Consider the following 24,929-nt stretch of genomic DNA (forward strand, 5'->3'; position numbering starts at 1 on the left):
CTTTATAATCAAAGTACAGTGTCAGCGAATTCCTTGTCTACACAGCATATCAGCATCGTTGTCTCGACACCACAGAATGGCGACGAGGATTTTTGGGACGTGTTGCGTCTCCTCAGCGTTCCATTAATGAGCTACGAAGTGACTCCCGCTCAAGACGCCGGCAGATAAGGTGAGATTTCTCACAATTTTGGGCGCTGGTCAGTTCGTGTGCTTGTGTGTGTGTGTGCGTTGAGGGATGTACGGTTTTAGGACTTGCGTGTGTGCTTTGCTGTTATTTGCTGTGGGATGAGAATCCGTTCTAAATTTCTAAATTTGTTTGCGTTGGGAACAACGCAAAAAGGGGGGAGTGTCTATAGGAATTGTTAACACTGGGCACACGGATATTTGGCTTGAATAAAATTAAAATGAGTGTCCAGGGATAGCATGAAGGAATAAGGCCAGGAAATAAGGAAAAAGTATACTTTTAGGACGTCGCTGATTTAAGGAAGCCCTCAAATGAGGCGATCATTAAGATGGGCCATAAATCCTAGGAGAGTCACTAGGTTGACTTTCGGGTCAGTTCTGGGAACTGTGAGTTTGTGGAAGATACATTCCATTGTAAGTTACCTCTCGACATATAGTTGACGAGGTATGTGTTCGAAGTAACCTCTCATTGAATATCTGCAACTCGAGGTAGCAGAAATGTAGGAAAGAACAATGAGAAATAAGGAGCGATGGTAGCATGCTTAGTGTATTGTATGAACGGATCCATTCCTCTTGAATTGTGTGTGTGTGAGAGGAAGAGGGCCTATGCGTGTGTGTAAAAGGGGAGGTCTGCTGTGTGTCGACTAAGGCTATGACAACAGGGGTTTTAGTTTTTTGTAAGGAAATATGTTAGTTAAGGTTAAAATCTTATGAGTCTCCATTAGAGAGAACGTTAATACTTGTTAACTATATATGAGCCACCGGGAGGATGTTAAGGTTAAAACCTTATATGAGTCTCTATAAAAGAAAACGTTTAATAATTGTTAAAAAACTATGAGCCCCTGGGAGGACGTTAAGGTTAAAACCTTATATGAGTCTCTATAAAAGAGAACGTTTAATAATTGTTAAAAAACTATGAGCCCTGTAATGGATAAGAAAATAACTATAAAATCTGCAGATTAGAATAAGTGAAGATAAGAAACTTCGAAGTAGGATTTGTGTTCTATGTTCTGTGTTGGTTTGTGAGTTTTGTTAAGTGTTACTGTTTGTCTGTGTTGGAAATAACAGAGGGATAGCTGGTCTGTCTGCTTTCTGTTGTTTAGCTTGGAGAGAGCTGCTTGGGAGAGCTCCTCTCGCTCTGAAATCGCACTGCTGAATGAGCTGCGCATGCATGGGATTTTATGAGTTTAGAGTTACGTAGAGCAAATATGCCACTCCCCTGCCTGCACTGAGCTGCTGTGACACGCAGACTTAGTGCTGCAGGGATGTGAAAAGGGGGGAGATTTTGAATACACATGGATAAAGTATTCTGTTTGGTAAGTGGCTGTTGCTTAACTATGAAACTATTTGATTGAGATATATTGAATTTATAAATGAGAGATATGTTACTGGATTAAAAATAATAAAATAAATAAATAAAATAAAATGTTATTGCGCTATTTATAATATTCCTGAGTTAAGCTGTTTGCTTATTTCTTAGCACAAATGTGAACATAGGTATGCATAAAATACTAAATTGTTGTCTGTTTCCTTTGTTCTCCTGTCATGTGAGAGACGAGAAGGAGGAGACAGAGAGAGAGAGGAGGTGCTGACCAATGCGTCACGCGACAGTGTGTGCTTCCCCGGATCCAGTCCAATCAAGGCCAGTACTGTTCTGTTCACAAACGTACTTTCCCATACAGCATATTGTGTGTGCCTAGCATATTTCATGTTGTGACAATTTAACAGGGACTTGGCAACAGACTGATCAATTGATGTAAATAAGAATTGCACATTGGAGTTCTTTGTGCATGGGTTGGTTTGATTAGAGTTGTATTGGAAATCCAGCACTGACATTATTCTGTAAAATTAAGGTAATCGGGTGCTTATTAAGCAATTGGTTTGTGAGTGCTGTAGTGTTGCTGGATTACAGGTCTTTCTTTTTTGGATTGCTCTGAAGTTGACTACTTTCCTTTACTTTTGATCGGATGTGGTAAGATTGCCACTAATCAATAATTTGGTAAAATAAAATAAAATAAAATAAAAATAAAAATAAAAAAATAAAAAAATAAAAAAATAAAAAAATAAATAAATTAATTAATTAATTAATTAATCAATTAATTAATAAAAATAAATAGATAGATATATTGATTAATTAATTAATTAATTAATTGATTAATTAATTAATTATGGGGGTGTCTTGATGACGTCTGGGTTAAGAGTCCCTTCTTATATATATATATTTATTTATTTAATTAATTAATTAAATAAATAAATAAAATAAAATGTTATTGCGCTATTTATAATATTCCTGAGTTAAGCTGTTTGCTTATTTCTTAGCGCTAATGTGAATAAATGTTACTGCGCTATTTATAATATTCCTGAGTTAATATATATATATATATATATATATATATATATATATATATATATATATATATATATATATAAGGAGGGAAACATAAGCTACATAGTCTAAAGTATTTTTTGTTTAACAAATTAATTGGTTTAAAATAATAATAATAATAATAATAATAATAATAATACAATAATTCACAATAAAGGAATATAAAAGAGTTGTTACAATGGGGAAAAAGGACAACAAAACTACGAAATTAATTACTCCTGTTGATGTAGTACAAAATAGTAATCCTCTAGTTAATGGTATTGCAAGGTTATCTGGAAAATGGAATAAACGTTGGCCTGACATTGAACAACCATGGCTAGTGGAAGGGACTCTTAACCCAGACGTCATCAAGATAATGAAAGTGCTTGTGGCCACATATAAGGCAGATCAAAAGAAGGGGAAAAAAGGGGAACAACGTAAAGAAAAGAGACAAAGAGAGCTGGGTGTTCTTAAGCTGTTTGAAAATGAAGGACAAAAACTGATAAAAGATACAAAAGATAAAAGAGACAGAGGTATAGAGAAAATGGCAAAAGAGGTGAAGGTGACAGAAAAACTAATGGCAGAAGTCAATACACCTTTCTCACATAAGGATTCAACAAAAAGACCCCCACCTTACGAGGAAGAAGTAGAGTTTAAGGACGTCTATCCTCAGCTTCCAGTGATCATTCAGGAGGGTGATTATTGCATCAGAGATGAAGATGAACGAATAATAGAGAGAGGACAAGCAGAAACGACCATAAAGATGAATCCAAACTCCAAAAGTAAGAAGAAAACGAGATGTCTGGAAACTAAGGGTGGAGTGAGGTTCAGGAGGATGGAACTTGAAGATGATGATGATGATGATGATCAGAGTGATTCAGAAGAGATCATGGGTGGATATGACCCTGTGATCAGACGGAGGTTGGCCAGAGCAGAAAGAAGGGGTGATGGAAGTTGGAAGGAGAAGAATACAAGAGATTCGAGTTCTGATGAAAGTGAAGATGAAGACAGCGATAAAGATTTGGAGATTAAAGGTGCTTCATATTCAAGAGGATTTTATCCTACAATGACTAGCACAGAAGAAATAGAAAACGATATAGATCGATGCATATCATGCCTGGATAAGGCCAATAATTTAGAAGAAGTAAGAGAACTGGAAGAACAACTCAAGAAGCTGAAGATACAGAAGAAAAAACTGCTGAAAAAAGGATCCCAAGAATTGGAGAAGAGGTATACATTGAGGCCAAGACAAGGGAGCACAAGTAAGAAGATGATGCCAGTGATAATTCGAGGACAGAACTTGGAGTATAAGCCTTTGCAGAATACCGATATGTCAAGATGGAGTATATCCTTGGATTTCTAAGTTGGAAGAAATGACGGTGGGAACACAGTCTGCCATAGGAAACATTAAGATACTTTTGGCTAATCTCCTTGGGATTCCAGGTATGGAAGAAATTTTTCAGAGAGCTGGACTTCTTCGATATGTGGGGACTGCGATGAATGATCCTGAATTGTTAGCTGCAAATAGAAATCGGCTGTGGAGAGCACTGAAAGATACGTTTCCAACAAATGTGCATCCTGACAACATTCTGATTGACCCACTAGGACAACAAGAAAATCCGAGAGCCTATGTGTCAAGAGTTCATCAAGTGTGGAGAAATATTACCGGAAATGATCCAGATGTGAGTCAAATTGAGCAGTCAATTTTGAGAGCTAAACTGCAGATGGGACTGCCCTCACCAGTAAGGAGCAAACTGGCAGAGGTGGTTGGACTTGGAAGCATGACAAAATATGTCTATACAGATCATATAGCCCATCAAGTGGATCTGTACCGGAAAAAGGAACACAACCAGAAAGAACAGGACCAAGAAACTCTCAGAAAACTCAATCAAATACAACTGGTGGAGAATAAGAAGGATAAGAAACAAGCTTTGGTTATGCAGAATCAGTGTGCACCAAATCAACAATCACTGCCACAGCTTCAACCGAATCAGGTCCAACCGCAATTGTACCAGCCACCAATAGCAGTACCAGTTGTTTCATATCCACAGCCAGTTTCTGGACAGACACAGAATTGGAGAGGAAGAGGACGAGAAGGCTTAGGAAGAGGAAGAGGAGGAAGATTTAAGCCATACTTCCAGCAATCTTCAGAAGTGTGTTATAATTGTGGACAGGTTGGTCACTTTGCTCGTGAGTATAATGGGCCAGGAGGAAACACCAGAGGGAATTTCAGAGGAAGATACAGGGGCCAGTCAAGATCATCTGGAGGACCGGTGAACCCTTATAGGGGCCCGGAGCAAGGATTCTAGAGGTGCCCAGAAGATCCGAAAGGGGGGTGTCAGCTGGTAGCATCAGGACCGGAAAAAGATCCAACAATTGAGGTGAAAGTAAACAAACAATCATTGGAAGTGATGGCGGATAGCGGAGCTGCTTTTACCTGTGTTCGGCCTGAAGATGCTACACATCTCCCTATGTCCAATCAACTAATTAGGACAATCGGATTTGAGGGAGTGAAACAGCTGATTCCTCTTACGGAACCAATTGAGCTCTGCTATGAAAATCAGAAAATTACAATACCCATACTGGTATCAGAACATACACCTATTGCATTGTTGGGAAGAGATGCATTGTGTAAATTGAACTGTATAATTAAATGTACACCATACGGCTGTCTGGTAGAAGTGCCAAAAGAAAAGTTTACCAATTGTTGATGACGACAGAGATGGATTCTTCTTCAGTACTTTGGATTGGAAATCTCAGTGCAGATTTTTTGAAGCAGGCTAACATATGGGATAATTTCATTCTAGCAAACATGCCAGATGCGAGCCTTCCAGAATATCCATTTCATTGTACACTGAAGTATTTCAAGAATGCTGCCCAATCGAACTCAGAGGAATGGTTGAGTCATCAACCAAAGAAAGTTCAACTCAGCTCATGTTGCATAATTTTAGGACCACAAGGAGCAGCTATGAAGATAAACACAGACGATTATCTGGATAAAGAATTTGAGATTGAGAAGAGTGTGCCACATTTGACCTTGTTGGTTTCTGAAGGCTATGAGCAGAAGCAAATAGGAGAAATGATGACAGAAGCAGAGAAAGTTGTTTTTGTACCGATGAAAGAGAATTTGGTGATTTGGAGGAGTGAAGATCAGCGATTTCTCAAAATCATGATTTCGGCTCAAGGACAAGGAGAGCCACAAGCTGTACAGAAGACACATGACTCTATTTGCAGTGCGAAGATGTATTCAGACCCTATGAAAGAGGAGATGTTGCAACAAGTTCCAGATATTGGACCAAGTTCCAGATATTGAACTTCGACCAGGAACCAGACCTCCTTGGAAGAATCAGTATCCATTGAAAGATGAAGCAATCCAAGGGATCGAACCACAAATTGAAGGACTTTCGAAAGCAGGTGTTTGAAGACAATAAAAAAAATCCTCAGAGTAACACGCCTTTGTTGCCTTTGGAGAAACCATGAGGGGTTGATAGTAGCGCCTCTAGACCTATTAGGTCTGATGATTCAGGAAGCACATGGGTTAGCTCATGTTGCAAGGGGGGAGGTTAGGAGAAAGATCACAAAGGAGTATGGGTTTTGGGAACCATATTTGCTTGAACAGGTTGACTATGTCATAGGCAGGTGCACAATCTGTCTGAAAAAGAATGGTCGCAGGGGTGTGACTGTTTTTCTTGGTTACATTCCTACACCAAGAGGTGCATAATATGTCCAACTAAGCTAAAATATGCTCAGTCGGTTGCAAAGTTTTTGTGTAAAGAAGTCATAAGCAGGTGGGGACTTCCCGATCGAATATCCTCAGAAAATGGGAAAGAGTTTTGTGGATAAATCAGTGAAATGGATTTAGAAAAAATTGGGGAAAAAAGTCAGACAAAAAAAGTTATGAAAACTAGGGTTGAAGTAACTCTAGGAAATTTTGAATATCCAATCATTTTTCACTTGTGATATTTAGTGTTTTCTTATGAATCAAAGGGGGGAAATGGAATGTGATTCATTTTATATATCATTTTATATATAATTTTTATATTATTGTTGATATTGATGTTTTAATTTGCATGTGTTGTTTTGCAAAAGATACTGGTTGGTGTTTTCTTTTCTTCCAGAAGTATATGGGGAATGTGTAGAGTGGGATTCAAATACTCAAACATGGACAATATGAATGGACTGGAGGAAGTGGAACAAGGAAGGTTTGGAAATGTTCAGATTCCATCATCGACGTTGCATTGAAAGTCGACACTGCTGAGGAGATGCAGTGTAGTGGACTACATTCCAGTGTCTGCAATGATATATAGACATATTTGTATGTGTAATACATAATTTGTGTCATATTCTTTCTGTATTAATTTTTGAAGAATGATGTTTTCTGTTGTTGGGTACATGTGGGGACCTCAGATGTTTTTGTTTATTTCGTGGATTCTTACGGATATTGGGTCTAGGCAGGGACAGAGAGAATCCACAGGAGGGTCCGATGGGTCGACCAGCCTGAATGTGGACAAGTTTGATTGTACTTAGTTTTCTGAGGCTTTCATGTGTATTAAATTGCATCATAGTTTAAAATGCATTGATAAAGATTTATAAATTGATCTGGAGTACTTAGGTGGTCGCCTGGGGCAGAGGGGCTGTGAGAGAATTTTACTGTCTTGATTGATTGATGGATATTTGGAAAGAAAGCTGCCAGACCTTTTACCTGGAACTAACCTTGCAGATAGCATTACTGGGTGATCTGAAAAGTCATAGTCAATCAATCAATAATATAATAATACTTTTAGCAAAAATGTTTATTTTTAATTCACAATCTGTAGAAGCAATGAGAATAGAAAGGTTCAGAACTTTTGTAAAACATCACAGTACGGTTGAAATATATATGGCAAATAGAAATCCTATATGGATGGTGTTAAGAGATAGATGGGAGGTATTGAATAGAGTTGAAGGATGGGACTAATAACAAATAACAACAAATAATAACAAAGATAGCTAATAATGTAAGCATACTGTGTCCATAATAAGTATATAGGTTGTATGTTGGGAGCTTTTGGGAAAGAGCACAGTTAGAAAGATATGGCATATAGAAGCAAACCGGATGGACATCATGAAAATGATTGGAGAGGTTGAGAGTAAAAGAAGTTCAGGAGCAATAAAAAAAAAAAAATATATATATATATATAATAGAATTATTGTAAAATTAACTCTGTCCATAAGGTGTAGATAGTAAGTATAGACCGGAAGTAGAGGCCTGGGCATTGTTGTTCACTAATTTACTCCAAGTAGGGAAAGGATGGTGGGGTTTAAAAGTAATAAAGGGGAGTATATATATAAAAAATATTTAAAAAACATGGGGGATTGGAAGTGATGCAGACAATTACATTGATAGAAGATACAATCTATCTGCAATATTAAGCTGATCCATTCCCCCCGAAAAAAAAAAAAAAAAAAAAAAAAAAAAAGAAAGCTGCCAGACAGGTTTTTCGCTCTTACACTCCATAACGATTTGTTTACACTTCATAAAAATGTGTTCACACTACATACATTTTGTTTTATTGTTAAAGTTACACAAGATTTGTCATAATCCTATTCTTTTTGTTTTCGAGACTTAATTAGTCTCGAAGGGGGGAAATATGTAGTATCTGAACATTCCAGAACTTGGCTCTGCTTGCGGAAACATCTGGAAAACATTACTATAGGGGCCCCCTAAAACAGAGGAGAGTCTGCTATGTAGAGGCCAGGGATTGGTCTATTAAAATCACGCCATATTATGTTACATAGGATATAAATACCATGTTTTTGAACAAAGGACGGAGAGAATAACATATTAGAGATTGGGTCAGTTGTTCTCCGGATTTCTGCAGGAGTCTGTAGATTGATTCTGTAATCTTTGATGTAATAAACCTTTATAATCAAAGTACAGTGTCAGCGGATTCCTTGTCTACACAGCATATCAGCATCGTTGTCTCGACACCACACTAGCTAGCTACTAACTACCTAACCTTTACTCTTCAGATAATGAGGTTTTCAGAAAAACAGCTGAATAGTAGCTAGCTAGCATAGTTACAGGTACTGTTAAAACTAGAATAGCCACAGTAAGCAAAATGATGTTGAAAAGATGTGTAAAATACGTATTTTCCAGACGTTGAAGTTAAGATCAATTTAGGTTCTGAATGAAAGGTGAAAATACGTATTTTCTGTATGTTTAAAATACATATTTTCCAGGACATCGAAAATATGTATTTGCCCGATGTTGAAATCAGGCACATTTTTGTCCTGAATGAAAGTTGAAAATATGTAATCTACAGATGTGTTTGGGACAAATCAAGGCTGGTCCAGACTGGAGAAAAAAAACTATGTCCGTGGATGTGGAAATCAAGGTCGGTCCGGACTGCACCAAAAAAATATGCCCAAAAGGCATCGGCGTTGGTCCATGCTTACCTGGGTGTAGCTTACCATGTCGGCCCCAATAGAAGTGTGTGAATACCCATCATTGTAGTAGACCCACAATTTGTAAAACAGGCCATTGCATTGGCTTTATTAGTCCTGATTCTTGTGACTAATCGATTTGTCTGTTCATGCCTAAATATCAGCTACCCAACTTTATCAGGAGTTATCTTGAGCCTATTTGCAATATGTTTACACAGCGGGAAATGCAGAAGTAGTTTCTTTTTTGTTATGATCAGCTTGCCAAAAATTGACGGGAGACCACTGATCATGACAATGGGGTGAAACTCCTGGACAATAGTTGTGATTGTTCATTCCATATTGTCCATTTTACTTTGATCTGATCTGTTTTTAGGATATGTTGTTTGTTAACATGACAACTCATTTTTTATTTGATTGGGCGCCATGTAAATTAGGCTATTTGATCTGAGAAACCTGCATGATGTAAAAAGTGTTCGTCTCATTGCATTGTCATACATTTTATCTCCAGCCAGTAGGCTACAGAAAAGGCCACATAGTCTTTTTACCATATCCTATATCTGCTACATGATTTATGTTTAAATGATTTTTTGGACGGAACGTTGGTGGAGCCCCACAGTTATGTGTCTCTCCAACAGCACCCTGGAATGGACAAGCAAACTATTTTGCACCCCTGCCTTTGACAAAGTGGACACTGTTTATCACAGGGCGGCATCAGCGCTCACCTAAAAAGCCCATATGCCACTGGTTGAGAGAAAGTGTCATTGTTTTTGGGCAGAATTATGTGAGGTTGTATGCGTTGTTGTTGGAGAGGCGTCTTGGTCAGTTTAGCCCAGAAAATTCTGCCGTCTTCAATATGCCACCATTGCGCTGTGAGTGCCCATCTCCCTCCAGATCCGTTCTTCTTCTCCCTGGGCATGCCCTCTTCAAATGTTTGTAACTATTGACTTGCAAAAACTAGTCTAATAAGGAGTTCACTTCCCCAACAAGAGAACTTCAGTTAAATGTATGTGATTGTAAAGGATGTCTGATTAGCCTGTGCTTTTCTGTTATTGTGCTTAGACAGTCCATACATCGTCTATGTCCCAGTCCTTTCTCACTACCTGAGAGTAAACTGTGTCTTCCCTTAAAGGATGCTGGTTCCCCACTGCCATTGCAGAGTAGGTGACATCCTCAGCTGGCTTGACATCTGCATCTTTCTGGTCTTCTCCAGATGGGTCGTGTCCTTTGCTCTTGGCAATGTTGAATCTGACGATCTCAGAATAAACCAGGTCCTGGGGAAAGACAAAGAGAGGGAGAGGGTAAGAGAGATGAGGATCGTTGAATGATTACAAATATAATGTGACTAGCTGAAATCTTAGGCTGGAATTCAGTCAAACGCACAACAAAAATCAAGTTTTCATTAGTTCTCTGTTCCTCCCTTATGTGGACACAAGCTGAAGCTAAACAAACTCACCTCTTCTCTTCCTGTCCCTGTCCTGTCTGCATTGACCACCGGGATGCTTGCATCTGAAAAACAATCACAGAAGGTTTTACAGAAAGCAGAAATCCAGGTCAGGGCTGACTGAGCAGAAGGGGAACTTGAGTCGTGTGCTTGGTAAAAAATATGGTTTCTACTCACCAATGCTGACAGAGGGGTTGAATAAAGCCTCGCGCCTAGGTAGAGAGAATTATATAAATAGATTCACTGGTAAAACGTAACATTCAGTTCCTATGCACTTCTAATGACCTTAAAGACCATGAGTATATAGATCTACTGAAAAATAACAAAATACGTTTCCTCAAACGTATCAAGTTGCATACATAAAAAATGCCATGCTCTGAAAATGAATCACTAACATCTAACTAACACAGGATGATACATTACATGCCATTGAGATACAGTTGAAGTCGGAAGTTTACATACACCTTAGCCAAAAACATTTAAAATGTTCACAATTCCTGACATTTAATCCTAGCCATTTTGCCACACCTTTGGAAGTATGCTTGGGGTCATTGTTCATTTGGAAGACCCATTTGTGACCAAGCTTTAACTTCCTGACTGATGTCTCGAGATGTTGCTTCAATATATCCACATAATTTTCCTTCCTCATTATGCCATCTATTTTGTGAAGTGCACCAGTCCCTCCTGCAGCAAAGCACCCCCACAGCATGATGCTGCCACCCCCGTGCCTCACGGTTGGGATGGTGTTCTCTGGCTTGCAAGCATCCCCCTTTTTCCTCCAAACATAACGATGGTCATTATTGCCAAACAGTTCTATTTTTGTTTCATCAGACCAGAGAACATTTCTCCAAAAATAAATAAAGATACTTTTGTACCGGTTTCCTCCAGCATCTTCACAAGGTCCTTTGCTGTTGTTTTGGGATTGATTTGCACTTTTCGCACCAAAGTACGTTCATCTCTAGGAGACAGAACACATCTCCTTCCTGAGCGGTATGACGGCTGCGTGGTCCCATGGTGTTTATACTTGCGTACTATTGTTTGTACAGATGAACATAGTACCTTCAGGTGTTTGGAAATTGCTCCCAAGGATGAACCAGACTTGTGGAGGTCTACAATTTTTTTTCTGAGCTCTTGGCTGATTTATTTTCATTTTCCCATGATGTCAAGCAAAGAGGCACTGAGTTTGAAGGCAGGCCTTGAAATACATCCACAGGTACACCTCCAATTGACTCAAATGATGTCAATTAGCCTATCAGAAGCTTCTAAAGCCATGACACATTTTCTGGAATTTTCCAAACTGTTTAAAGGCACAGTCACCTTAGTGTATGTAAACTTCTGACCCACTGGAATTGTCATACAGTGAATTATAAGTGAAATAATCTGTCTGTAAACAATTACTTGTGTAATGCACAAAGTAGATGTCCTAACCGACTTGCCAAAACTATAGTTTGTTAACAAGACATTTGTGGAGTGGTTGAAAAAAAGTTTTAATGACTCCAACCTAAGTGTATGTAAACTTACGACTTCAACTGTATATATTATGTTCTCTTTAATGATGTGTTACAGACAGTTTACACACACCTCTTCCTGACAATGATGAGGTAAGCTGTGGCTGTCATGACAACTGTTACCAATAGGGCTGCGGTAACAATTCCAGCAACCTCGCCAGATGATGGAGGTGGAGTCTGATCTGGGAAAGGAAACAGAACCACTGTCAACTCTTTGACCTCTGACCCAGCTGATTGTCAGACTGAACCCTACAGTATCTGCAGAAAAACTATTGTCACTAATCAAAGATTTATTTATCCATCATTTAATAAGATCCTTTATTTTCTTGCCTATGTTAAGAGTTCCAGAGGGTTGAGTGGAGCTGAAGGATGGGACTAAAAACAAACAAAAGATAACTATTGTAAAATATACTGTGTCCGTAAAATGTACATAGTATGTATAAGCTGGAAGTAGAAGCCTAAGTGTTGATGTCCATTACTTTACTCCAATTAGGATGGTAGGGTTAGGGGAAAATAATAAAGAAAAAAAAATATATATATTTTAAAATATATTTTATATATTGACAAAAAATATATAGGGGATTGGAAATGATGCAGACAATTACGTTGATGGAAGCTACAATCTATCTGCAATATTAAAGCTGATCTTCCAGACTCACCCAGTACAGTGAGGATGGTTGTTCTCTGAAATGAGCCACTGGGGAAGGTTGTCAGGATACAGGTGTATTTCCCTGCATCAGTCATCTCCACATCTTTTATAGTAATAGAGAGATCACCTGTGGAAGGTCCATCGAACTCCAACCTCCCTTTTAGAGGTGACCCAGAAATATTTTGCCCAAAGTTAGGGCTAAAGACAGCTATGGAAACCTTTTTGCTATCTGAGTTCTCCCACTGCCACTCAGCCTGAGTGAGATTGCCCTGGAGCAACTCACAACGCAGTGTGACATCATTACCCAGGTACCCCGTCACCTGTGGGTCAACACTGACCTGAGCTTCCAACACTACTAGAGATGAAGACCGAAGAGGAGCGAGAGATGGAGAGAGAGAGAGAGAGAGAGGGATTACGAACCGTATACAGTGAGGGAAAAAAGTATTTGATCCCCTGCTGATTTTGTACGTTTGCCCACTGACAAAGAAATGGTCAGTCTATAATTTTAATGGTAGGTTTATTTGAACAGTGAGAGACAGAATAACAACAAAAAAATCCAGAAAAACGCATGTCAAAAATGTTATAAATTGATTTACATTTTAATGAGAGAAATAAGTATTTGACCCCCTCTCAATCAGAAAGATTTCTGGCTCCCAGGTGTCTTTTATACAGGTAACGAGCTGAGATTAGGAGCACACTCTTAAAGGGAGTGCTCCTAATCTCAGCTTGTTACCTGTATAAAAGACACCTGTCCACAGAAGCAATCAATCAATCAGATTCCAAACTCTCCACCATGGCCAAGACCAAATAGCTCTCCAAGGATGTCAGGGACAAGATTGTAGACCTACACAAGGCTGGAATGGGCTACAAGACCATCGCCAAGCAGCTTGGTGAGAAGGTGACAACAGTTGGTGCGATTATTCGCAAATGGAAGAAACACAAAATAACTGTCAATCTCCCTCAGCCTGGGGCTCAATGCAAGATCTCACCTCGTGGAGTTGCAATGATCATGAGAACGGTGAGGAATCAGCCCAGAACTACACAGGAGGATCTTGTCAATGATCTCAAGGCAGCTGGGACCATAGTCACCAAGAAAACAATTGGTAACACACTATGCCGTGAAGGACTGAAATCCTGCAGCGCCCGCAGGGTCCCCCTGCTCAAGAAAGCGCATACACATGCCCGTCTGAAGTTTGCCAATGAACATCTGAATGATTCAGAGGAGAACTGGGTGAAAGTGTTGTGGTCAGATGAGACCAAAATGGAGCTCTTTAGAATCAACTCAACTCGTCGTGTTTGGAGGAGGAATGCTGCCTATGACCCCAAGAACACCATCCCCACCGTCAAACATGGAGGTGGAAACATTATGCTTTGGGGGTGTTGTTCTGCTAAGGGGACAGGACAACTTCACCGCATCAAAGGGACGATGGACGGGGCCATGTACCGTCAAATCTTGGGTGAGAACCTCCTTCCCTCAGCCAGGGCATTGAAAATGGGTCGTGGATGGGTATTCCAGCATGACAATTACCCAAATCACACGGCCAAGGCAACAAAGGAGTGGCTCAAGAAGAAGCACATTAAGGTCCTGGAGTGGCCTAGCCAGTCTCCAGACCTTAATCCCATAGAAAATCTGTGGAGGGAGCTGAAGGTTCGAGTTGCCAAACGTCAGCCTCGAAACCTTAATGACTTGGAGAAGATCTGCAAAGAGGAGTGGAACAAAATCCCTCCTGAGATGTGTGCAAACCTGGTGGCCAACTACAAGAAACATCTGGCCTCTGTGATTGCCAACAAGGGTTTTGCCACTACAAGGGTTTTGCAAGTACTAAGTCATGTTTTGCAGAGGGGTCAAATACTTATTTCCCTCATTAAAATGTAAATCAATTTATAACATTTTTGACATGCGTTTTTCTGGATGTTTTTGTTGTTATTCTGTCTCTCACTGTTCAAATAAACCTACCATTACAATTATAGACTGATCATATCTTTGTCAGTGGGCAAACGTACAAAATCAGCAGGGGATCAAATACTTTTTTCCCTCACTGTATATACATTTTTTTTTTTTTTTTACACAGAATCATACAGTAGTTATATTATTGTTTTCTAGCTTCTGTTTTCCCCTCTTGTCTGGGTTGTGTTCATTTGGGCCCAACATATCAAACATTTTTGCAACTGAGAAATTCAGATAGTTCAGATAGTAACTCCCTGTTTTCTTCATGTCTACTGAACACAACTCTAGGTTAACAGGACCTTCTCTATTTTCCCTCCAGGTTAACAGGACCTTCTCTATAAGAGAAAGTCATAAATAAAAAGTTGTCTTACCTGAAGAGAGGCCAATGTATGTCAGCAGCAAAACGGCAGACAGTCGGCATGTTTCCATAGCACTTCTGGTACACAAAATATTAAAATGTAATCTGTGTGATCACACTTTTAATAATTTAAGCATTCGATCAACCAGGAACTGAGCATGGACGTTGGAAGAGTCTCTTTGGGCTACTTTTCTAATGTGGGTTAACAACCCGCTTTAGATAGAGAAGTGAAAATATAGGAAGAATATTTTGTGCTTCCTCCCATGAGTGTGGTAGACTGTGAAACTGCTTCTGGTTATTAGGACGTTTTTTTAGACTGTGGTCAGTATGACTGCTGCTGATTTGTCAACATCAGGCAAGTCAGGAGTATTCTTTGAATGCCTGAAGTTTATGATCACTTGCCAATGTTTAAAACACTTTTGTGCGAGCGTGTGCACGTGTGTGCGTGCGTGCAGGTGTGTAGGAAGGGTTATATTTGGATTGCTTCTCACTCAGAGATGACAATCAGCGTTACAAGCACTGCTAGCACAATCCTAGTGACAGACCCCACTGACAACGTTACTGATGATGGTGGCTCTCCTGAAAACACAATTTGACCTGTTTACACATACAGCCTTGATTTCCCACACCATCTCTTGTTCTTTAGTGCATTTTGCGGGATGGATTACTAGACAGGAGCATTACAAATAATGGCAAGAATGATAAATACATAATAAATAACATTTGTTTGATAGGATAACTCACATCACCCTTGAGAGTTACTGACACCCAGCACAGTGAGGATGGTTGTTTCTTTAAGTGTGCCACTGATGGAGCCTGCCCATTTACAGGTGTATTTCCCAGCATCGGTCATCTTCACATCTTTTATAGTGATTGAGGGATTGCCTCTGGAAGTATTAGCCAACTCCACGCGCCCTTTTAGTGGTGACTAAGGAATGTAAGACTTAAAATCTAAGGAAGCTATGTATAGGATAAATACTTTATGAAGTTGATGTCCTGTCCACTGTTATTCGAAGCTGTTTGTTTGAAGAGCATTCAGTTGACCTTTACAACCATAGAGGTAGATAGACACTTTGACCAAAACCTGTTTCAGCAAGTCAGCGTTGTTGAGGGCTTTCACCATTTTTAAGTAGTCAGCTGGATGGGACTTGTTATGGGTTGAGGATCACAGAATTCCATCCAGGTCAACAGGAGGGGTCAGCCAATGAATTATACTCTTGGGCAAACATAGCATAACTGCAGGTGGCAGTTAATCCTTAAGAGTCGATTGATGCACCCGTGGGTTCCATATGTTAAGCAAGTGATATAACCCTTTTTGGTTATATAAGGATTTTCTTTTTAGGCTATGGTCAATATGGCTGCTGCTGATTTGTCAACATAACTCGTTATTGATAATACAGTAGACCTATACTGTAGGTGGTTATGAAAAAAGCCTTTAGTGGATTACACTCAGAACCTGGGGTATCAGACAACCTTATGTAGTCGCAGTTGTATTATTTTACACCGTAGTATCATAAATGTTCTTATTATAAGTTGATTCACATAAATCATTTCAGGCTAATTTTCATTTGCAGCTTTCTTCCACCACAAAGATAAGTGAAGGTGATGCACTGAACAACCTCAGCCCATCCAGAACATACTGTACCACTCTGTCCTGCCTCCACTGTCTTTCTCCATCCAGAACATACTGTGCCACTCTGTCCTGCCTCCACTGTCTTTCTCCATCCAGAACATACTGCACCACTCTGTACTGCCTCCACTGTCTTCCTCCATCCAGAACATACTGTGGCACTCTGTCTTGCCTCCACTGTCTTTCTCCATCCAGAACATACTGTACCACTCTGTCCTGCCTCCACTGAGTCTTCCTCACTGTTGACTGTAAGTGAGTATGAGGGGTAAATCATTCTGATGGGGATTGAGTTCATGTTCCTTAAGTTAACACAGGCACAGTAACCTCCGTGCCAATAGGATTATATCACTTACTTGGCTTTTATATAATTATCCACAGAATTAAATATAACATTTATAGTACATGTTATGTATTTACCTATTTAACATTATTTATATGTATCTCTATGCTTATCACTTGTTGGTCATATTGTTCTTATCATAGCTATTGTTATTAGGCAGTTTTTTTTTATAGATAGGTATCCAACAGTCCCTTGGCCCACACCAGAGTTGTGTTCCCCCCCACTTCCCAACACAAATTTCCCAAACAACACTGACCTCCTGTGGTGAGATTAAACATAGCACACGCACAATGATTAATCAATGATTATTCTAAATCTGTTTATTCATCTGCAGATACTTTTGTTTTTCAACATTTTAACATTTTTATATGTGTATACCTATTTGCCAAAATACCCAACCATTGTAAAAGACATGTAATGCTTGGCATCTTCATGGAACCTGCCAGGTCAGCTGATCAAAGCCATGCTGGCCTTGTTCGAGAGAATCAAAACCATGACGTATCATGGATAAATTGTGACTGACTGATCTACAAATATTTATGATGCAAGGTGGCGGAGAGGAGACAAGGTCCATGCTGCACCGTCAGCAGCCGTAGAGCTTCCATAGGCTCCAGAGAGGGGGTATAATCCACATGGTAGTAGTTCACTGGATACCCCGGAGCCATACTCCACTGAACCGCCGGATTTGTGACTTTGCTGACATCACTACAGTATGGCGGCCCACAGTGCCCACCTGCAGTCCATCAAATGAACCAGCAGGGAAGGCTGTCAGGATACAGGTGAAGTTCCCAGCGTCAGTCATCTCCACATCTTTTATAGTGAAGGAGGGATCCTCTGTGGAAGCACCAGAGAACTCCACCCTCCCTATTAGGCGCAAATCATAAATGTGTTGCCCAAAGGTAGGGCTAAAGTGAGCAATTGTACTTCAACATATTACAGATGTAGATGGGTTAAATATACTACAAAATATGTTGATGTGACAAATGATTTAGGCGTTACCAGTAAGTGCTGCCGATATCAAAGATAACTTTTGCTGCCTCCATCTCTCTTCCTACTAAAAAAAACAATCTATATGAATGAAAAGCAACACACAGATTGTAGGTTCCTGTTTCGTTTGTCTAATTTAAACAGACATTTCCCATTGGGATTAATTTCTTTATTGTTCAATTCATCCCGTGAGACAAAATACAAATATTTACAAGACCCTATAGTGATCAGAAACCTTGATAAATACAATGTTCTCTGTACTCTTTTGTGATATTTTCATCCAATCCAACCCCACTCATTTAACACTCACGGTGCATGAGTTGTGTATAATATTATTCTAAATAAAGTGTGATGGGTCAAGCTTCTATGTATTACACCCAATTTCAAAGTCATTAACAAAATCTATACATGGAGCAGGGTTCAGTTCATGAGATGAATAAAAAATCTAATTCCATCATTTTATTGGAATTTCAGTTAATCTTCTGCATTCTATATAGTGCACTACTTTTGGCCAGAACCACGTAGGTAGTGGATTAGGAGTCAGCAAGCATAACAGGATCACTCAAACTTCCTCCTTTCAGAGGGGATACAATTTGTCCTTGTGTCTCAGTGTAGTGTTGACTGTTCTATATTACATTAAGAAATTAGGCATAGCTGGATGGCTGAGGTGTACAAAGACCAGTGTCTCATCAGAGGTGGAGGACAGTAGTGTTTAGTCTTCTTGGCTGGTCATCCAGTGGTTTGTTGTGCCCATGTTTACTTGATTAAGGTGTAAAACTTGATGGGTGAAGTCCAGAGCCAACTGAAGATATGTAATTGAGATCAGCTGTTCTCTGAGTCAGGGAGAGAGAGAGAGAGAGAGAGAGAGAGAGAGAGAGAGAGAGAGAGAGAGAGAGAGATGGAGACCGAGGCACTATAAAACAAGTATAATCAAAGGTAATATCATAATGACGATGCAATAAAAAGTTCACTTACCACTTTATACTTTTATTGTATATGTTGGAGCCCTGTATTTCCGGGGTTAGTAAAGACAGAACGAGACACAGTGAGCATGTTTGTGTAAATCATCCATAGCTACTACTGTAGGTAGGATATTCATCAAAGATTGTGTATCAGAGAGTGCTCCTTTTCATTACAGCTATAACAAAATGCTTCAATGCGGTAAGGTACCAGTAAGGTGCCAGAGGTGCAATACTACTTACAGTGTCAGTGTTGGTTTGTCTGGTAAGAAGTTTTCTCTGAGGGAGAACAGTAAAGGACTCAGTCAGTATGCTTACAGACCCGCAGTCTGTCACAATGCTGCCATCGCTGTAACTAACTCATACAGGACATGGTGGGAAGTGTTTTATTTAACTTTGTGGTGGAAACTCACTCTTGGAGGTGGTGTTGGAGCTCCAGTTTTCTTATTTCCTACACACTCATACTCGTTTACACCTGCAGAAGCTGGTGTAAACAAACAAACAAACAAAATAGCAGTTGATGAACTTGATAACGAGACAGATTGTTGTCAGCTCAGAAATGCTTGCTACACTCAATATGCAAACTTCTCTCTGACCTTTGGTTCCTGGTGTGTGGCTGGTAGCTATAGTATGGCTGGTGGCTACAGTATGGCTGGTGGCTGGTTGCGGTTGCTTGCGATCGTGGGTTCTGTCCTGGATTTGGGTGGTCAGTTCGTGCCCCTCACATCCTTTGTCAGAGCTGGACATGGACATATCCTCTGTCTGGGACAGTGTGTCTGTATCTGCTGGACATCACAGATGATAAAGGACAACTGTGGTTATCATCTGCAGCACAGAGAGGCTCTCCACTCTCATCTCAGTGCATGTATGAATGATATCTCCATACAGTAATTGATAAACGTGTACTAGACTAAAATGATCATGTTTTTCTCCCACCTTTCTGTTTGTTGTTCCCTTTGTTGTTCCTAAACAACATACAGAAAACATTTACATATGGGACATCTATTTACTGCCAAAATGGTCTGCAAAATATTTATACACAAAAATGACTTATTGGCGTAACCAATCACATTGGTTTCATAGACTCACCAATGATGGGTTATGCCGAAATAGAGACCAAGAGCCACAGCAACCACTATCAACATCACAGCGACTGCTATACCTGCTGCTCCCTCTGGGCTTAGGGGTGGAGGGGCTTTCTCTGCAACGCACCAACACAGGAACACATTCAATAAACAAAACACTACCTATAGAACAGATGCTGATGTGATGTTGCACGTTTTTGGCATTAGTTAGCTTCGATGGTCTACCTCTAATGGTGACTGTATCAGAGACCAGTACCTTTCACTGACAGACTATGTCCCATAGAGACGACGTGTCCGGTGAGCTCATTCCTAATATCACATCGGTAGTCCCCGCTGTTGTTGTAGCTGACACTCTTTATGATGTATCCAGCTTCATGTACACCTGTCTGTTGCCCATTGAACAACCAGGTGAACGCAGCAGGCGGTACAGACTGAACAGAGCAGTAAATGAGGGTGGATGACTCCATCTCAGCGACATGTTCGCCCAGGATGATCATGGAGTCTGGTCCATCTGTAAGCCCAGGAGCAGAAGACCCTCAGACTGTAGTAGTAAACACAACATGTACAGATGTAGGATCTTAATTTGAGCCAGTTTGCTACAGCATGAAAATAATGAATTATTATGTGGTTTATAATTAATGGACATCTTCGTAGGGGTTGCTACATTTTTCATAAGGAAAATCAAGTCTGAAATTTCAAAATGGAAATTACAAACTTCAGAAGCCTTTTTAAACCTCAAATACACTACACATTTTACATTTCCTGCAATGCAGTAAAGTTATTCTGCAACAGGTTAATCAAATTGAGATCCTACAGCTGTATGATGAGGGCCTAGAGTTTTCCCTGACCACATGACCTGACCAGGAAATACGTGGGCTCTAAGAACTAGGCATTATGAGTGTAACATCTCATTGGGCAGTTTCCCAGACACAGATTAAAGGTGCACTATGCAGAAATCTCTCCACCATTTCCTGGTTGCTAAAATTCGAATAGTTTGCCTAATTTCAGTTTATGTGACAAAACAAGCAAGGATTGTGTAGAGAATCATTGAACCATCTAAACCGCTGTGAAATGTATTTTCCATAACCAAAAATATTGTATTTTCATCTGTTTTAAGCTGGTGTACAAAACCGAAAGTAAAAGACGCAAAAATGAAACTTAAGAACGGGAAACATAGAAATAGCGCACATAGAACATATCTACCAAATCTTAGACTTGCTTTCATTGAGAATGACAGATCAATAACTCACATTTCTATGTGAATTTGTTCGAGTCGCCCAAAATGTTACATATTGCAGCTTTAAGCCTAGTCCTTGATTTTAAAATACTTGGAAACGTGCTTGCTAGTTCAGGACTAGGCTTAATCTGTGTCTGAGAAACTGACCCATAGAGCATTAGATGAGTTATAGACCTTTACTCACAGTTCACTATCATGCTATAGGAGGCAGTAGCAGAGCTGACAGGGTTGATGAGTTTACACAGGTATTCTCCGCCGTCGTGTCTCTTCACAGGACTGATGGATACGTTCCTGTTTTCCTCTGAGAAGAATATATTGCCACCAGCAGACAGAGGCTGACCTTCCTTCATCCATTGTATAGCAGTGATGTTACCAGCTGCCTCACAGGTTAAGGTGGCAGAGCTCACATTTGCAAACAGATGGTTTGTTGGTCCTGTGATGTTGGCATCAGATACATTCTCTGTAAAACAAGAGGCCAAAGACTTATGATATATCAAAGACACTACAACGATGATGAGGATTTTAATGGTTTTGATGATGATGATGATGAGGATGATGATGATGATAAGGTCAAGTGAATATCTATTTCAAACTTTACTCATGGTAACTAAACTCTTAAAGCTAGAATCCTGACTTTTAAATTGATGATATATACCCATTGATTCTTGAAGACTGTAACTTCCCACTGGGCACACACTGGTTGAATTAATGTTGTTTCCACCCGAAATTACTTTGAACCAACGTGGAATAGACTTTGAATTGACGTCAGTGCCTCATAATCTTAGTTCAACAGTTATATCCCATCAGAACCCAAAATATAAGCTTGTTTTACTCCAATGTTTGTAAATAATATAAATGTAAACGAACACTGTATAGCCTCAAAACATGGTTAAAACTATAATGTTGATATCATGGATGGTCAGTCCTTGAATCCATAGCTCTGTCTATGAATGTGAGAGTGGTTCCATTTCACCAGGCCCATATCTCAGCTTTTACCAAACTGAAGTGGGATGACCACTTTGTTATTGTTTCAGTTAAGGATTTTAGCTTTAACTCTCTTTGTCATGACACTTGGACTTACCATACACAACCAGTTTAGTTGATCCATTGATTGTTTCTGCTGTAGCTGTTGTTATAGCCAGTCTGTATTCTCCACTGTCAGCCAGGGTCAGATTCCTGAGCTCCAGAGACCAAGTAGTTTTGTTCAGAGTGATCCTGTCTCCGTATCCAGGCCCTATAGCGTCAGAACCGGTAGAGGTTATAATATTGGCTCCACCAACACTCCAGGATATTTTAATGAACGGCTGGGCTGGTGGACTTAGATTTGTAATGAACATCACTGTCCCTCCTTCTGCTCCATTCACAGGGCCTTGTGGTAACACACCCTGACCGGCACAGAGACCTGGAGGGAATACAGGGCGGCAGAGAGCATGGCCTTAGACAACATACTGTACATGTAGGTACACACTGTCCACTCAAACGTTCCATCATTCAGGACCGTTCTAAATGGCTGACTCAGAGAACAGTAGGCCCAGTAACAATCACTCAGCAGTAATAGTCAAACATAGCTAGTTATACATAAACACAACACAGACAGACTGTCTTGCACAAAAAGGGGTGTAGCCAACATTTGTAGTTCAAACACAGGAGAATAGGACGTGGAATCAACATTTTAATAATTTCACGTGGTGTCTGACAAATACATGAATAAGTCAACAGAATAAGGCATGGTCACTGACAGAGTTTTCTCCCCTGCTTAGGTAATCAGTGTAATTACTGTACTCTACTGTACATAGCTATAGTACAATAGTACAATTTAATTTCAATGAAAGGAAACTGTAGATGTATGAAATTAGCAACGAGTGTAGTTATTGTGCAGTTAGGGCTACGTGCAATTAAGAGGGGGGAAGGAACACCATTCAATGTAACTACACTGTAAATGTACAACTCAAAGAGCTGTAAAGCATGGCCTAGGTAACAACAAGAGGTTTAAAGAGACAAAGAAGATATCTGCTTTACCTGTGAGTATGGACAGAGTGAGAGAGATGGCTACTGTAGTTTCCATTGCTGTTGGAATACTTTATTCTGTTACAGATTTAGAGAGCGCTTCTAGTACACTCACAGTATGATGCTATAAAATAGGCTGAGGTATGATCTTTTAGAGCCGCCAGCCAGGTGACAAGGAAGTTCCCCATTTACCATAAGCCACATTGCAGTGACCTTTGTATCGGTTCAGGTAATGGCCCTGTAATGTTGTTATTTTGATACATTTATTTGTGGTTTACTGTACATGAAGGACAGGATTACGGTAAACTGGATAATGATCTGCATGGCACGAGAACACACACCTTTTCCTAACATCGTCATTCATGAATGTGATCCGCCATTCAGGATTGGGCCTTGCTGTGTGTCACGCCCTGGCTCTGGGACTCTGTTATGTTGAGCCAGGGTGGGTTTTTTCTACAGTGGGGATAACAAGTATTTGATACACTGCCGATTTTGCAGGTTTTCCTACTTACAAAGCATGTAGAGGTCTGTAATTTTTATCATAGGTACACTTCAACTGTGAGAGACGGAATCTAAAACAAAAATCCAGAAAATCACTTTGTATGATTTTTAAGTAATTCATTTGCATTTTATTGCATGAAATAAGTATTTGATACATCAGAAAAGCAGAACTTAATATTTGGTACAGAAATCTTTGTTTGCAATGACAGAGATCATACGTTTCCTGTAGGTCTTGACCAGGTTTGCACACACTGCAGCAGGGATTTTGGCCCACTCCTCCATACAGACCTTCTCCAGATCCTTCAGGTTTCGGGGCTGTCGCCGGGCAATACAGACTTTCAGCTCCCTCCAAAGATTTTCTATTGGGTTCAGGTCTGGAGACTGGCTAGGCCACTCCAGGACGTTGAGATGCTTCTTACGGAGCCACTCCTTACTTGCCCTGCTGTGTGTTTTGGGTCGTTGTCATGCTGGAAGACCCAGCCACAACCCATCTTCAATCCTCTTACTGAGGGAAGGAGGTTGTTGGCCAAGATCTCGCGATACATGGCCCCATCCAACCTCCCCTCAATACGGTGCAGTCGTCCTGTCCCCTTTGCAGAAAAGCATCCCCAAAGAATGATGTTTCCACCTCCCTGCTTCACAGTTGGGATGGTGTTCTTGGGGTTGTACTCATCCTTCTTCTTCCTCCAAACACGGCGAGTGGAGTTTAGACCAAAAAGCTCTATTTTTGTCTCATCAGACCACATGACTTTCTCCCATTCCTCGTCTGGATCATCCAGATGGTCATTGGCAAACTTCAGACGGGCCTGGACATGCCCTGGCTTGAGCAGGGGGACCTTGCGTGCGCTGCAGGATTTTAATCCATGACGGCGTAGTGTGTTACTAATGGTTTTCTTTGAGACTGTGGTACCAGCTCTCTTCAGGTCGTTGACCAGGTCCTGCCGTGTAGTTCTGGGCTGATCCCTCACCTTCCTCATGATCATTGATGCCCCACGAGGTGAGATCTTACATGGAGCCCCAGACCGAGGGTGATTGACCGTCATCTTGAACTTCTTTCATTTTCTAATAATTGCGCCAACAGTTGTTGCCTTCTCACCAAGCTGCTTGCCTATTGTCCTGTAGCCCATCCCAGCCTTGTGCAGGTTTACAATTGTATCCCTGTTGTCCTTACACAGCTCTCTGGTCTTGGCCATTGTGGAGAGGTTGGAGTCTGTTTGATTGAGTGTGTGGACAGGTGTCTTTTATATAGGTAACGAGTTCAAACAGGTGCAGTTAATACAGGTAATGAGTGGAGAACAGGAGGGC

The 24,929-nt window shown here is 40.2% G+C and overlaps 1 protein-coding gene across 1 annotated transcript; it reads right to left on the bottom strand.

Annotated features, from left to right (window-relative positions):
- Positions 1 to 10,029: 10,029 nt before the first annotated feature.
- LOC311107932 (cell adhesion molecule CEACAM6-like) lies at positions 10,030 to 23,181 on the bottom strand (the record flags this gene model as incomplete). The annotated part of the gene is made up of 12 exons (XM_084150551.1): positions 10,030 to 10,245; positions 10,428 to 10,480; positions 10,593 to 10,627; positions 19,006 to 19,073; positions 19,208 to 19,278; positions 19,391 to 19,576; positions 19,731 to 19,759; positions 19,884 to 19,995; positions 20,136 to 20,390; positions 21,301 to 21,576; positions 22,198 to 22,518; positions 23,136 to 23,181. The coding sequence occupies 12 exons, from the start codon at positions 23,179 to 23,181 to the stop codon at positions 10,030 to 10,032; spliced, it is 1,668 nt and encodes a 555-aa protein (XP_084006677.1).
- Between the last annotated feature and the right edge of the window lie 1,748 nt (positions 23,182 to 24,929).

The sequence above is a fragment of the Coregonus lavaretus genome, assembly GCF_964263955.1.
Source record: "Coregonus lavaretus genome assembly, chromosome: 3".
Lineage (NCBI taxonomy): Eukaryota > Metazoa > Chordata > Actinopteri > Salmoniformes > Salmonidae > Coregonus > Coregonus lavaretus.